Below are 14,277 nucleotides of genomic sequence, written 5' to 3'. Positions count from 1 at the left end.
TGAAAATTTAATTTGTTAAAAAAAATCGCGTAAACATTGGCAGGGATTTGAGTCAATCCTCGATGAAGCTCTAACACATTTCCTAGTTGTGCAGGTGTTTCTTCAAAAAATCAGTGTACGAAAACTGTGCCAGACTCAACCGCAATTGTTAGAGAATTTTAAAGAAATATCTTCGCTTGAAATATTCTGAAAGTCTCATTTCTGGAAAAAAAATGGTCAACATTGGCGAGGATTTGATTCAACACTTGATCAAGCGCTTGAACACATTTCTTGGTCCAAATCAATTTAAATTTTACTCAGTTTTTTAGTTGTTAATCAATTTTGATATTTTGTCGGGCTACTGTAGACATTTTCATTTCATTAAAAAATATGAATTTTTCCACAACTTTGAATTAGTTTGTAATTATACAGGGTGAAATCAAGAGTTTTTACCTAATTTTATGAACACCCTGTGGAAGAAAATTAAGGCGCAATACAATAATCTGCATGCGCTTGTTAGACTTCATGTTTGCTTAACATTTTATTTTTTCATTCACGACGATGCATCAACATTAAAAGAATTTCAATGTTTTTAACAAAATGATCCAATTTATCGATAACTGTAAATTACATCGTTTGATAACTTTTATGGTTGTTCTGCCGATTTTTATGAAACTTTCCACACCTTTACAGTCAAGTGTCTTCTAAAGATTGTGAACATTTTCCGAAAATTCCATTTCCCAATATATCCCAATTTTTAAAGGACAGACCGCATTTAACCATTTTTACAACTAAATGATTGCCTGAAATGATTTTAAATATTAATTACAAATTTACAAATAAAAACAATTGTGTGTTTGTAAGGATGTTTTGCCGAAGTCATTTTAAGGGCAACCCTTAAATTCGTTAGTAATTGAGTTTCAAGATTTTTAATTTATCGAGGCAAAAAACAGGATTTTTCACATCAGCCAGCTGTTTGAACGAGCTCCAAGGGAAATAATTACGAGGATATAAGTCGGGTGGTCGAACTGGCCATGCAACTGCACCAAGTTTTCTAAATCTCTGCTCAAGAGAATTGTTATTAAAAAATAAATTATATTTCCGGTAGTTTTTTATTGTTTCTATTTTAGTAACTGGAGCGATTTACCCTCAATGCTGACTGCCATGAAGCTAGACCATTATATTCCTGTCTTTAACCAGCACGAAATTGACTTGGGCATATTTTCCACATTGAATGACCGAGATTTGATCCATATTGGGATTACTGCCTTTGGGGCTCGAAAGAAGATACTGCTGGCAATATCTGGTAGGTGGAAGTTATACAGGAGATACTTGGAAAACTTGCAATTGCTTTATCGAAGGAATAAGAAAAAAATGCAAAAATTCCTTCAACCCGTTTCAACATTCAGTTCTAAAAAAAGTGGGAACACCGACTTTTTTGCTGAAGTTCAAATTCTTCTAACATTTTTTCCATTTAACCAATGCACAAATATGTTTTTTTTTGGTTTATCGCTTAATCTTTTGGCTATTATTTCCATTAACCGTAAAAAATGTCTAACTTTCTAATAAGTAGTAACTAGTAAAGGTCGAGTTTTCCAAAAGAAAATTAAATTTGTTTTTTCCATGAATCAATGCAAATTTTCAGATGTATTTACCCATTCCGGTTTCAAATTCAAAATTTCAACTGGAAAGTCTTTTTATAAGTAGCAATTTCGTTACTGAACAGATTTAAAACTGAAACTTTCTGAAGCTCATTTTCTTCCAATTTTAAATTGAGTTTTTGAGCATTTTGAAGCGAAAATACGTCGAATTTAAGTTGCAAATTGCGACTTTACACTGGGAATGTTGACTTCTTCAACATACGAAATAAACAACTTTTGACTTTCTCCGTAAATTTTTAACTGGAACTTTTCTTTTAATAATGAAAATTGCACTTTTGCAACAACAATCGCATCGTTAAGAGAAAAAGTGTGGGCTTAAAAGAGCGACTATAAACCGAGAATTGTGGGTTTTGCAACTTAAAAATTACGTTTTCAGTTTCACTGTAAAATTTTTGCTTTGAATGAAATTTTCAATTTGTTTCAACCTTTCAAGTCTTTAAAATTTTCGACATTTTAAAATGGAGAAAAATTATGACAATTTAATTTGCAATGCAGCCTTTGGCTGTAAGCTTTTGAAACAAAAACTTGCTTTTGCTTATTAAACTGTTTCATATCGGCATATTTGCGATGGGAAAATTGACCAATCTACGTTAAGGTGTATAAAAAGGGTTTGGACTTCTCACACCTGAAAACTTACGAGTTTAAAAATAAAGTTTTTACTTTAAATGCAAAATTTCCACTCAATTTCTTTAACCATATGAGAGGTCAACATTTTTGCAAAGTCAAATTTGCTTCATTTGCGCGAATCGGGATTTTAATTAATTTTAAATGTTGATATGAATTCCAAATTTTCTCTTTCCAAATTCATGCTTACTATTTTTGAAAATTTCCTTTAAAATAAGCTGTTGCTTTTCGACTCGAAAGTTAAATAATTGCATACTTTAAAATCGTAAATTGTTTGCATTTTTATCACTTAATTCTCCCACGTTGCACTTTTATCACTTAATTTTACTCCAACTTTAAACTCTAAATTTCAACTTTAGACTTGAGATTTAAAATGAGTCTACTTAACGTTGCGACTGCAAATTGCAAATATTTTGGCTGTTATAACCGTAAAATCGCATTTTTGATACTCCATTTAAGAAAACTCAAAATTCTTAACTTAAATTCAGAATTAGAGGAAGAAATTATAAATTGTAGTTGTAGCCTCAACCACTTTTTACGAGATACTTTTTTTGTTTCTTTGCTGTGCTGTTGTTCTTCACAGAAAACAAACTGCTAAGAACATTAGATAATTAGCAAATTTGTCTAACGTTTTTACCAATTAGCTGATGCAAATATATATTTTTTTGCTTTATAGTTTAATCTTTTGGCTATTATTTCCATTAACTGTAAAAAATGTCTAACTTTCAATGAGATTGGTGGATTTCAAACTCAAAAATGTGATTTCGAAATGGAGATCTGACTGTTTAAAACATAAAATCGTATTTTTAAACCTCCCATAAAGGAAACTTAAATTGGTTTTTTCCATGAACAGTTGCAAATTTTTATTTAGAAATTGAGTTTTTGAGCGAGAGATCGCATTTTGAAGCGAAAATCGTCGAATTTAAGCTGAAAATGGCGACTTTACTCTTTGAATGTTGACTTCTTCAACATACGAAATAAATCTCTTTTGACTTTCTCCGTAAATTACTCACTCACTGGACCTTTTCTTTTAAAAATTGCTCATTTGCAACAGCAATCGCAACGTTAAGAGAAAAAAGTGTGCTTAAAAAAGCGACTATCAACTGGGAATTTTGGGGTTTGCAAGTTAAAAATTAGATTTCCACGTTTTTCGTTTTAAATCCACCACTCTCTATTCTGAAATGCAGAATTAAGCTGAAATTTCTATTTCTAGATAAAATTTGTCGGTTAAAATCTTACGCAATTTTCACTTAGAGGATACAGTTTCGACATTTTAAACTGGAGAAACATTATGAAAATTTTAAATGCAGTGAAGGCTTTGGCTCCAAGCTAAGCGTTCTAAATTTCAACTTTGGATTATGGAATATTTTGACTGTTACAGCCGAAAAACCACATTTTTTAACCTCATTTTTGAAAACTCAAAATTTTAAACTTAAATTTTATTTTTTTGTACGAAAAGTGAGTGTCAAATTTGCAGAATTACAGGTGAAAATTTAAACATTAACATTAAAAATCAAAAATCAAATGTTTAGTAAAAGGCGCAGTATCAAACGAGGGTATCTGTTTGGTTTGAAGGAAAACCGCAATGCAGAGAGAAATAAAAGCAAAGAAACAATAAAAAGTTTCTCGGTGTTTTCCCCAAGTCCAGGAAAATAGCGATTAAATGTTGGGTACTCTTGCAATAGGAGCCAAATAATTACGGTACCAATTACAAAACAAAATATTTAAATCGATCAATTAGTACCAAAGAAGAATTTAGCCAAAAACCACTTTTTTTCGAGCTGGGATCTTTCCAAATTGCCCCTGTATTTTTGCCAGAATTTTCAAAATTGGCTAGCAAAATTGATTCAGCTGTTAAATCAAGTTTGAAATAATATTTTTGAATTGATTTTGATGATTTTAGAACTGAAAAAAGCAAATTCGACATTTTCGGCTGCACCAGGAGCTGAACGAAAAAACAGCAGTTCACGTTCGCACTCAAATCAAAACAGTCCAACTTGGTAGACGGAAGTGGCTACCAGAAACGAATTTGTTGGATTAGCAATTGTTGCCTGTCGTAGTTCTAGTTGATTTATTGCAATATTTATTTATTTATTTCCCAGATAATTATTAAACTATTTATAATTTTACCTCAATTATCAGTAGGAAGACCCATCTGGCTTTCTACCCAACGCTTTTATGATTGATGTTTTAGTGTGAGAGGTAGGTAGAGGGTATTGCGATGTACAGGGCATGAAACTTGAAAGTGTACAACTGATTTTAATTGCAATTTTTTAAGCCTTTAAATTGGTGAGTTTTACTGGTAGGTCTGAAACTAGACACTTTCTAAGAATGACAATCAAATTAAATCGATATTTTTTTACTCTAACTGCTTTTGGATTCGACAATATTTAAGAATGTCCTGCCCTGTATGTAATGAAGATTGCCTTATCCATTCTATTCCATTTGCCATGACTGTTTGGGCCAGCTCAAAGGAAAGCATCCAGACTGGATGCTTTGCTTTAGATTTGCTCCATCATCTCGCAATGGAATAGGTTGGATTTTTAACTTGTTGTGATTTTGTCAGTTCTGTTTACACTGTGTAACGATTACGTATATTTTTACAATGAAATATGTGATATTTTACCTGCTAAATCTATATGCATTGTCCAGTTTTACACAACTAGATTGTTCATTCATTTTTAGTCGACAAAAGTTTTAATTTCTCCATCTTGTTCTGATTCTTATTATGTTTATAACTTTGTTTAACACGTTGATTTATTCGCTTTTTTGCGCCGGAAATTAAAACTTTTGTACCCATCTTACGATGCTAAAATTATATAGATATATTTTCGAATAATATTACTGCTTTTGCTATTTGAAATATTTATTATACTGATAGTTCTATTTGCACAAAATACATTTAACGATTTTCCGATATTTACGACTTTTTGTTTCTCAGCTCCCGGTGTATTTTTGTGTTTGTCGCAATTTTCCGTAGTGCTTTTTCTAGAACTTTGGCCGAAAAAATGCACTTGGCCAAACACACCAAAAAAATGAAGCAGAAGCTTTTAGAAAGGAGCAATTTACGCGTTTGGCAATTTTGAAAGTTAATAAATGAATTGGTTTCTTATGCCAACATTTATCGCCTGTTTCTTATGAATTTTTGAAATGCTTTTTGTGTTATTTGTGAAGGTTTGCTGAGTTTTTTAAAATATCACGACCTTAAGGTCGCAAGTAGCATGTTGAGTTTGCATTTTTCCAGCAAAATTTTAGTCGAAAAAACTCGAAATAAAAGTCCCTGTTGCTCCTTTCAAACCTCGAATAATCTGCCAGAGTTTTGCGACTCCAAAGGCTAAGGGGCCCAAAAATGTGTCTTAATGGGGCCTTTTTTCCAAAAACCCAACACGATCGGGTTTCGCGTCTCATAAAACATCAGTTTGCAAACATTGGTTTATTTTATACTCTGGAGTGGCGAAAAAATTTAACATCAAAATCTATAAACAGGATTTCGTATGAGTCGCCTTGTACCCTCGAGTACAGTTTGCTTTTTTCTTTAAAACCGTGCATTTAATGAAGAACCTTCAAAAGGCAAAAAATGATCGAAATTCAATGGCCTTTCAAGCGCACCGATAGTTTCAGAAAACTCGAAAAATCTGCCGACGTTTTGGGGCTCCAAAGACAAGGCGCATAAAAAAGTGTTTCCAATGGGTCTTTCGCTCAAATACCCAACACGATCGCATTTTGCGTCTCACAAAACATCAGTTTGCAAACTTTGGTTTATTTTATACTCTGGAGTGGCGAAAAAAATTAACAACAAAATTTATAAACAGAATTTTGTATGAGTCGCTTTGTGCCCTCGAGTATAGTTTGCTTTTTCCTTTAAAACCGTGCATTTAATGAAGAATCTTCAAAAGGCAAAAAATGATCGAGATTCAATGGCCTTTCAAACGCACCGGTAGTTTCAGAAAACTCGAAAAATCTGCCCAAGTTTTTGGGCTGCAAAAACAAGGGACGCAAAAAAGTTTCGCTCAAAAGCCCAAGGGGCCTTTTGCTCAAAAACCCAACACGATCGCATTTTGCGTCTTATAAAACATCAGTGTGCAAACTTTGGTTTATTTTATACTACGGAGTGGCGAAAAAATTAACAACAAAATCTATAAACAGGATTTCGTAGGAGTCGCCTTGTACCCTCGAGTAAAGTTTGCTTTTTTTTTTAAAACCTTGCATTTAATGAAGAACCTTCAAGAGGCAAAAAATTATCTRAATTTAATGGCCTCTCAAATGCGMCAACAGTTTCAGAAAACTCKAAAAATCTGCCGAAGTTTTGGGGCTCCAAAGACAAGGGGCGTAAAAAAGTGTCTTCAAGGGACCTTTCGCTCAAAACCCCAACACGATCGGATTTTGCGTCTCATAAAACATCAGTGTGCAAACTTTGACTTATTTTATACTATGGAGTGGCGAAAAAAATTAACAAAAAAGTCTATAAACAGGATTTYGTATGAGTCGCYTTGTRCYCTCGAGTAYAGTTTGCTTTTTCCTTTAAAACCGTGCATTTAATGAAGAACCTTCAAAAGGCAAAAAATGATCGAAATTCAATGGCCTTTCAAACGCACCAATAGTTTCAGAAAACTCGAAAAATCTGCCCAAGTTTTGGGGCTCCAAAAACAAGGGACGCAAAAAAGTTTCGCTCAAAAGCCCAAGGGGCCTTTTGCTCAAAAACCCAACCCGATCGCATTTTGCGTCTCATAAAACATCAGTGTGCAAACTTTGGTTTATTTTATATTACGGAGTGGCGAAAAAAAGTAACAGCAAAATCTATAAACAGGATTTCGTAGGAGTCGCTTTGTGCCCTCGAGTATAGTTTGCTTTTTCCTTTAAAACCATGCAAATAATGAAGAACCTTCAAGAGGCAAAAAATTATCTAAATTTAATGGCCTCTCAAATGCGCCAACAGTTTTAGAAAAGTCGAAAAATCTGCCGAAGTTTTGGGGCTCCAAAGACAAGGGGGCTAAAAAGTGTGTTTCAGAAGCCTTTTGCCCAAAAACCTAATTATGCAACGGAAACGCTCATAAAGCAGCAGACACTAAAAATCGAAATAAAAAAGACTAACAATTTTAAACTACATAATATTTATTATATTTACTAAAATTTTACAACGCTGCTGTAACAAAAATGTACAAAAACAACAATTAAATGACTTAATATGTATATGTATTTTTACATTACAAGTTTATTAATAACATATTTATCTATGGCTCACAATGAAATTGTTACATAAGATTAGTCATTTGAATCTCTGGAATCAATGCTCCAAATCGTACACTGTCTTACCTAGATACACTAAATGGTCGAATATGGCCTGGGGTTTAGCTTGATTTATCAAATAGTACCGACGTGCAAAATTCAACAGCAACAACACAAAACCTTCATTATAATTTCGGATATTCAAATCTTCACTATAGTCAATTCTTTCAATGTATTTCCCATTGCGTACAATATCTAGGCTTTATGTGGTCTATAATTACGCTAAAATATTGCATCAATCACATGGAGACTACGTACTATTTTCCTTTATCTTACAGCGTATAAAATTGAGAAAATTTCTGCCGCAATTGTGAAGATTTTCATTCATTTTAGGACAAATTAATTAAAATTCTGAAGGCACTAAACTACTCAATGTTTGCAAAGATTACGAGGAATGCCATTTTTAGTGTATGTAGGTAAATCGCTAATTATTAAACACGTTTGCGTTTATCGCCACAAACACTAAGGAGACGATTAGTCGTCCCATTTTTTCTTTGCATTAGATGCGGACGAAACGTACAAATTCATCTACAAAACGGGCCAATTACACCAGCATCATTACATAAATTTTGATTTCTGTACTAGAAACATTCGGTCGTACATTCGAATATTTGCAGAACCTCAATGAAAACTTTTACTTCGTTTTGGTATTGAACGCAAATGTGGAAAATGCCGGGTCGCTTTGTCGAACTCCAGTTTGGGAACTTTGTTTTTTTTTTAAATCCACCTGATCTGACCGGCAGAAAAGGATTAATTCAGCTCGGGCATTTTTCACATTTTGCCTCCCACTGCGTTGAATCCTAAACAATGCTATTCATACAAATTAGCCTAAAAACAAAAAAATTCAACATTTTCATACCTAAAATTGCCTACCTTTGTGTTATTACATGGAAAATCGTGTGGCAAAACCGAAACACCGGTCCTAAAGCTCTCGGATTAAAATCGTCCTAACCCTGGTCGCAAACAGTTCTTTATCAATTTAATATACACTTTTAATAAATACAATAAAATACGAATTTTACCCTGATCGAAATTATTAAAACATTTGCGGGGTGGAGGATTTGGGGGATTTTAATCGACAATTGGTCGGCGCCTGTTTGAAGCAAATCTCCTATTCACTAGGCTTATTAGTTATTAGAGTTAGAGCCTCCATTTGTTTGGTTCTTGTTCAAGCAGGCTTTGAATACCGATCTTCAACTAATTTTCCTGGCTGATATGAGATTAATTGTGCCATTATGATCGTTGATGTTCATTAAACACTAATTGGGCGCTAAACGTTTCTTCAGAATCAACCCCAGCTAGCACTCTGACCAGTTTCAATTTGAATCACAATTGTTATTACTTACAGGATTTTTTGATAAGTGCGGCAGCGCAGCTCGGGCATTAAACACGAGTGGGCGTTTAAAATAACTGATAAGAGGTGGAAATAGCGGAAACAGGAGGAACACTAGCGTTATTTCTTCATGAGCTCCTAAAATCCTTTTGATTATTTCATTTAATACGGATTTCCATTGGTTGGTTTTTAGCTTCTTTGCAATAATAATGAAAGCAGTGAGCTGAAGTAGTGGATGAAGAAAATGTGGTCAATTTTTCCAGCCAAAACACTCTTTAAATGAAGCAGTATTTATGATCTATTTTGCTAATTTTCTCTGTTGATACTAGTACTAGTTTGATGATTAGTTTGGGTTAGTGTAGCAGGAAAACTGCAGCGTTGCAATTATTAAATATTTTTATACAAGCGGCAACTCTGCTGATAACTAAACTGGAGTGGGCGTGTAAATCAGCGTGATGTCAGGAGAAAAAATAATCCTTAAATTAAACATTGAGGTGAGTTAATCAAAAATGTTCTTTTTGAACATCCAAAATTATGTTAAAAAAGATCCCGCTTTAATGAGGATTTTAAACTACTTTTCGGTGTGCAACGTTGAAATTACTGTATATTTTTAGACACGCGGCAACTATGAGGGGGGGGGGGAAGCAAAACGAGTTTAAATTAAACATTGAGGCGAGTTATTAGAATTTTTCTTTTTGAGCACCCAAAACCATGTTTGAAAACATTCCGCTTCTTGAGGATTTTTAACAGTTTTCCAGTGTTTTAATCAGGGAAACGAACACATYGAAATTGCTGGAYATTTTTATACAAGCGGCAACTCTGCTGATCACTAAACTGGAGTGGGCGTTTAAATCAGCGTAAGATCCCGCTTTAATGAGGATTTTAAACAGCTTTTCAGTGTGCAACATTGAAATTACTGTATATTTTTAGACAAGCGGCAACTCTGCTGGTCATTAACCTGGAGTGGGCTTTTAAATCAATGTGAGGGGGGGGGGAGCAAAACGAGTTTAAATTAAACATTGAGGCGAGTTATTAGAATTTTTCTTTTTGAGCACCCAAAACCATGTTAAAAACATCCCGCTTTAATGAGAATTTTCAACAGTTATTCAGTGCTATAATCAGGGAAACGGCAACATTGAAATAACTGGATATTTTTTAGCTTTAAACGGGAGTGGGCGCTTAAATCAATGTGATGGGAGGAGGAAAAAAGTCTTTAAATTAAGCATTGAGGCGAGTTATTAGCATTTTTTGAGCACCCAAAACCATGTTAAAAAACATCCCGCTTTAATGAGGATTTTCAACAGTTCTTCAGTGTTTTAATTAGGGAAACGGCAACGTTGCAATTACGGTATATTTTTAGGCTTTAAACAGTAGTGGGCATTTAAAACATCGTGATGGGAGGAGAAATAGAGTCTCGAATTAAACATTGAGGCGAGTTATTAGCATTTTTCTTTCTGAGCACCCAAAGCCATATTAAAAGACATTGTGCTTCAATGACGATTTTCATCAGTTTTGCAGTCTTTTTGCTACAATAATCAAAGCAATGAGCAGACGAAGGTAATGAAAATTTGATTAATTTCTTCCAAGTAATCAAATGAAGCTCCGCTCTTCAAATGAAGACTTATCTATACTTTCCTTGGCAAATTTTCTCTCTTAATACTGGGCTTGTTGATAAGTGTCTTTAATTAGGGAAACGACAGAAGAAATTACTAGATATTTTTTATAAATGCGGCAACGCTGCTGGTCACTAAACTGAAGTGGGCGCTTAAATCACTAAACTGGAGTGGGCGCTTAAATCAGCGTGATGAGGGGAAGAAAAAGAGTCTTTAAATATAACACTTAGGCGAGTTATTAGTATTTTTCTTTTTGAGCACCCAAACCATATTAAAAGACGTCATGCTTTAATAAGGATTTTTATCAGTTTTTTGGTGTTTTTGCGACAGAAATCAAATCAATGAGCAGGCGAAGATGATGAAAATTTGGTCAATTTCTCCAAGAAAAAGGCTCTAATCAAAATTCAGCTCTGCTCTCTTTTGCTAATGTTCCCTTTTAATATTACTTTGATTTATAAGGGTCTTTAATCAGGCTTTTAACAGCAACATTGTCATTGCTGGATATTTTGGCGAAAACGCAACTCTGCTCGTGATTTAACCGGGGTGGGCGTCACATTGATTTATCTGAGGAGAGGAAGAAAAGAGTCTGTAGTGAGACAGTTGGTGCCAGATATTAGCACTTTTCCTACACAAAACCAAATATTTTTATAGGTTTTTCAGTGTTTCAGATCAGTTTTTGAGGCAAAACTTCAGGTAATGAGCGGATGTAGATGAAGAAAATGTGGCCAAATTTTTCCAACTTAAGCGCTCTTCAAATGAGGCATTATCTATAATGCATACACAGAGAACATTGTATTTAGGGGTTACTTTAAATAAAGTGGGAACAGCGTCGCTGGTGGGCAAAATATGAGTGGGGGTTTTAAACAAATTGAAAGTTTTTGTGATTTAATGCATTTTCTTAATTTCTGACTGGGTTTGCATTATTATATTACTATTCAGAGCATTGAGTGGTCAATTTCTTTCTAATGAAGCGCTCTTCAAAAGAAGGTCGTCTATGAACACTCACTAATAGTTGAAGATACTTTGAGGGCATAATGCTAGCGGGGTTGAAAGTCGCATTAAAAATCATGCATAAAACTAAACAAACCACACTCTACAAAGTTTCTTCTTCTTCAGTTACATACATATGTCTACTGGTGATCAGTTCGATTTTTCTTTAAATATTTGACCCAACAACTAGAAAATCTCACATTTTAACAACTGGCTTTCACTCGTTCGTTTTTCTTTCTTTACATAGTATACTATAATTGCCACGTAGTAGTAAGTTAACTCGAAAATAACATTGGGCAACTATGAGACTGCTTAGGCGGTTGCTAAAGTATATCTTTCGTTTTTGCGCAAAAACTGGCGCGCTCCCCATTGGCCAACCGATATCGTTTGAAATCGATGACGAGCAATAAACGTTGAATGGACGGACAAAAAGTGTTACTGAAATCAATCTGGGCGCCTGGACTAATAAGTAAGTGTCGGCATAGGGGAGCGCACTAGTTTCACCGTATACAGGGCATTGCCAAAAAATGTGCAGTGAGTTTTCAGTAGTGGAAATTCAAAAAACTGCCCATCATTTTTTTTTTGGCAAAACCAAATAAGTCTCAACCAATCTGTCCGCTCCTTTCAGTTTGATTACGCACATACAGGATAATAAAGCTGTAAAAAATTAATAATAATATATCTTCAACATGTTAACAATCCATTACATAATAATACCAACTATATACTTCGCAATAGCCTTGTGAAAGCGGAGCCGGAAGGGGCCCAATCAGTTGGTTGAATCGAAACGTTGCATTTGAATGAAATGCACATAATTGACGTGGAACGAGTTCGCGACTCCGATTTGACAATGTCGCAGCCCTAAACGAACTATGTGCATAAAGGTATAGCGTTTTTTGTTTTTTCTCTCTAAAAAATTGTTGGCAGACAGTCGCTCAGAGTCTGTCTATGCGCGCATGGCGAAAAAACACGTCTCAAGCTCAGTGCTACAAAAATAAACACTTTTACATTTTATCATCGATCGATAAAATTACTTTAAAACGGTTCACTAATAGTTACGAGATTTCTTATTTACAGTTTAACTTGTATTCATTAATTAGTTTACGTTTCGTATAGTAAGAGAAATGTACGACCAAATTCCAACTGAAACATTTTGTGCGTTTTGTAAAATAATTTTTTCTTCCCACAAACCCCCATCGCTAATCGCTCAATCAAGTGGTTTTGTTAGCGATGCGCGTTTGCTTTTATTGTGAAACAATTGAAAATGTTTGGTCGCCGGAAACATGTGAACGTTCAAAAAAGTGATGCGTGAGAATTAACGTTACGTAGTAGTTGAGAGAGTTGAACACATTGATCTTGATAAACATTTTTTAGTGAGCTATTTCGTTTTATTTCGGTTTTATTTTGGGGGGGAGTTCAGAGCTCGTCAGCCCTAAACGGCCGCTCTTTGCCCTTAACCGCTCTCAGTGCCAATCAACAGCTTGAGGGCGAAACCAAAGGCACCGTTTCCTCAGTTGTCTTCCACCACTCAATCATCTTTCTTTGATATTTTCAATGTTTTCATGGGCCACATTATGCTTGTTTGAATGAATCACTTCGGAAACAACAGGATTATGTTTTTCTGAAATGCGCATTTTTACATTATTCGCACACTTTCGATGTTTCATTTTATGGAATTCAAAAAATTCTGGCCCATACATCACGAAAAGAACTGTTTGTCGGGAGAATCGGTAGGCCCAAAAGTTCAGAGAAATGAAAAAAAACGGGGAAAACAAACGTGATTGATCTCATTAAATCACACGTTTTCGCTTAAAAAATGGGAACAAAATTTCATCATTCAAAACAATATTTTTTCGAAGCAACAAAAAACCATTGACAACGTTCGATGAAATCCTAGATGAAGGCCACGTTTTCCTTCAAAAAAATTATGTAGTTTTATGAATACTAATTTACCTCATTTTTAATTTACAAAAAAATGTCCCTGTTCAGACACCATAAATCACTTGAATATTTATATAATACATTTTATCAAAGAACAAACGGTTTTTACATCTTTTTATAATAAGACGATACTAAAATATTCATTTAAAATAGTTTCACCTACATAGATGTAAACCTGTAACCTTAGACTAATCGCCCATTTCTGAAATGTTCTTGATTCTTGAGAGTTTTTCGCAATTCCCTCTAAAACTGCTGCAAAAAATGTGCGCTTTAGTTTTTGATAATTCTGTAAACGTAATGAAGCGCAGATAAAGGAGAGAAGATTCTGCATTTTCGTAAGCAACGAGTAAATTATTAAAACTCCCAAGTTTGAGTTTTGAAGGAATTTTCGCTGATTTTTGGGCATTTTTCTAAGTTTACTTTAAAAACTAGTGCCTTACTTGGTGGCGCTCGTCGAAGAAAGTTTGTAATGGAAATGGAAAAAAAAAATTTAGATTTTCGTTTGAAAAGAATGAATTGTTAAGATATGTACTTTAAAAACAGAAGCAGCTAAAGCATCAAAAAATTGGATTTTTGTACCAAAAAGAGTAAAGCGTAAATTATTAAGCACAAGTAGAGAACAGAAAGTTCAGGATTTTTGAGGAAAAGAGCAAATTATTAATAATTCTTAGGTTTCAATCATTTTTGGTACTTTTTGGAAACGCTTCAAATTTTGTATGAAAAACTAGTGTCTTACTTATGTGCGATTTTCGTCGAAAATTCAGGAAATGAAATCCAGCGCAGGTGCAACAAAGAAAAATTCAAATTTGCTTAGAAAAAGAGCAAATTATTCACAGGCCCAAGCAATTCC

The 14,277-nt window shown here is 34.2% G+C and overlaps 1 protein-coding gene across 1 annotated transcript in view; it reads left to right on the top strand.

Annotated features, from left to right (window-relative positions):
• The window catches only part of LOC109545966 (protein bicaudal C homolog 1-B), a gene marked incomplete at its 5' end in the record, with an annotated part of 11,903 nt that extends 6,720 nt beyond the window's left edge, over nucleotides 1-5,183 (top strand). Inside the window, 2 exon segments of the mRNA XM_048662699.1 lie at nucleotides 1,110-1,285; nucleotides 4,168-5,183. Of these exon segments, the coding sequence (XP_048518656.1) occupies nucleotides 1,110-1,285; nucleotides 4,168-4,268 (277 nt within the window).
• Between the last annotated feature and the right edge of the window lie 9,094 nt (nucleotides 5,184-14,277).

The sequence above is a fragment of the Dendroctonus ponderosae genome, unplaced genomic scaffold (genome assembly GCF_020466585.1).
Source record: "Dendroctonus ponderosae isolate FM_Combo_2020 unplaced genomic scaffold, Dpon_F_20191213v2 Dpon_F_20191213_11, whole genome shotgun sequence".
Lineage (NCBI taxonomy): Eukaryota > Metazoa > Arthropoda > Insecta > Coleoptera > Curculionidae > Dendroctonus > Dendroctonus ponderosae.
This window is presented reverse-complemented; position numbering and strand designations above follow the sequence as displayed.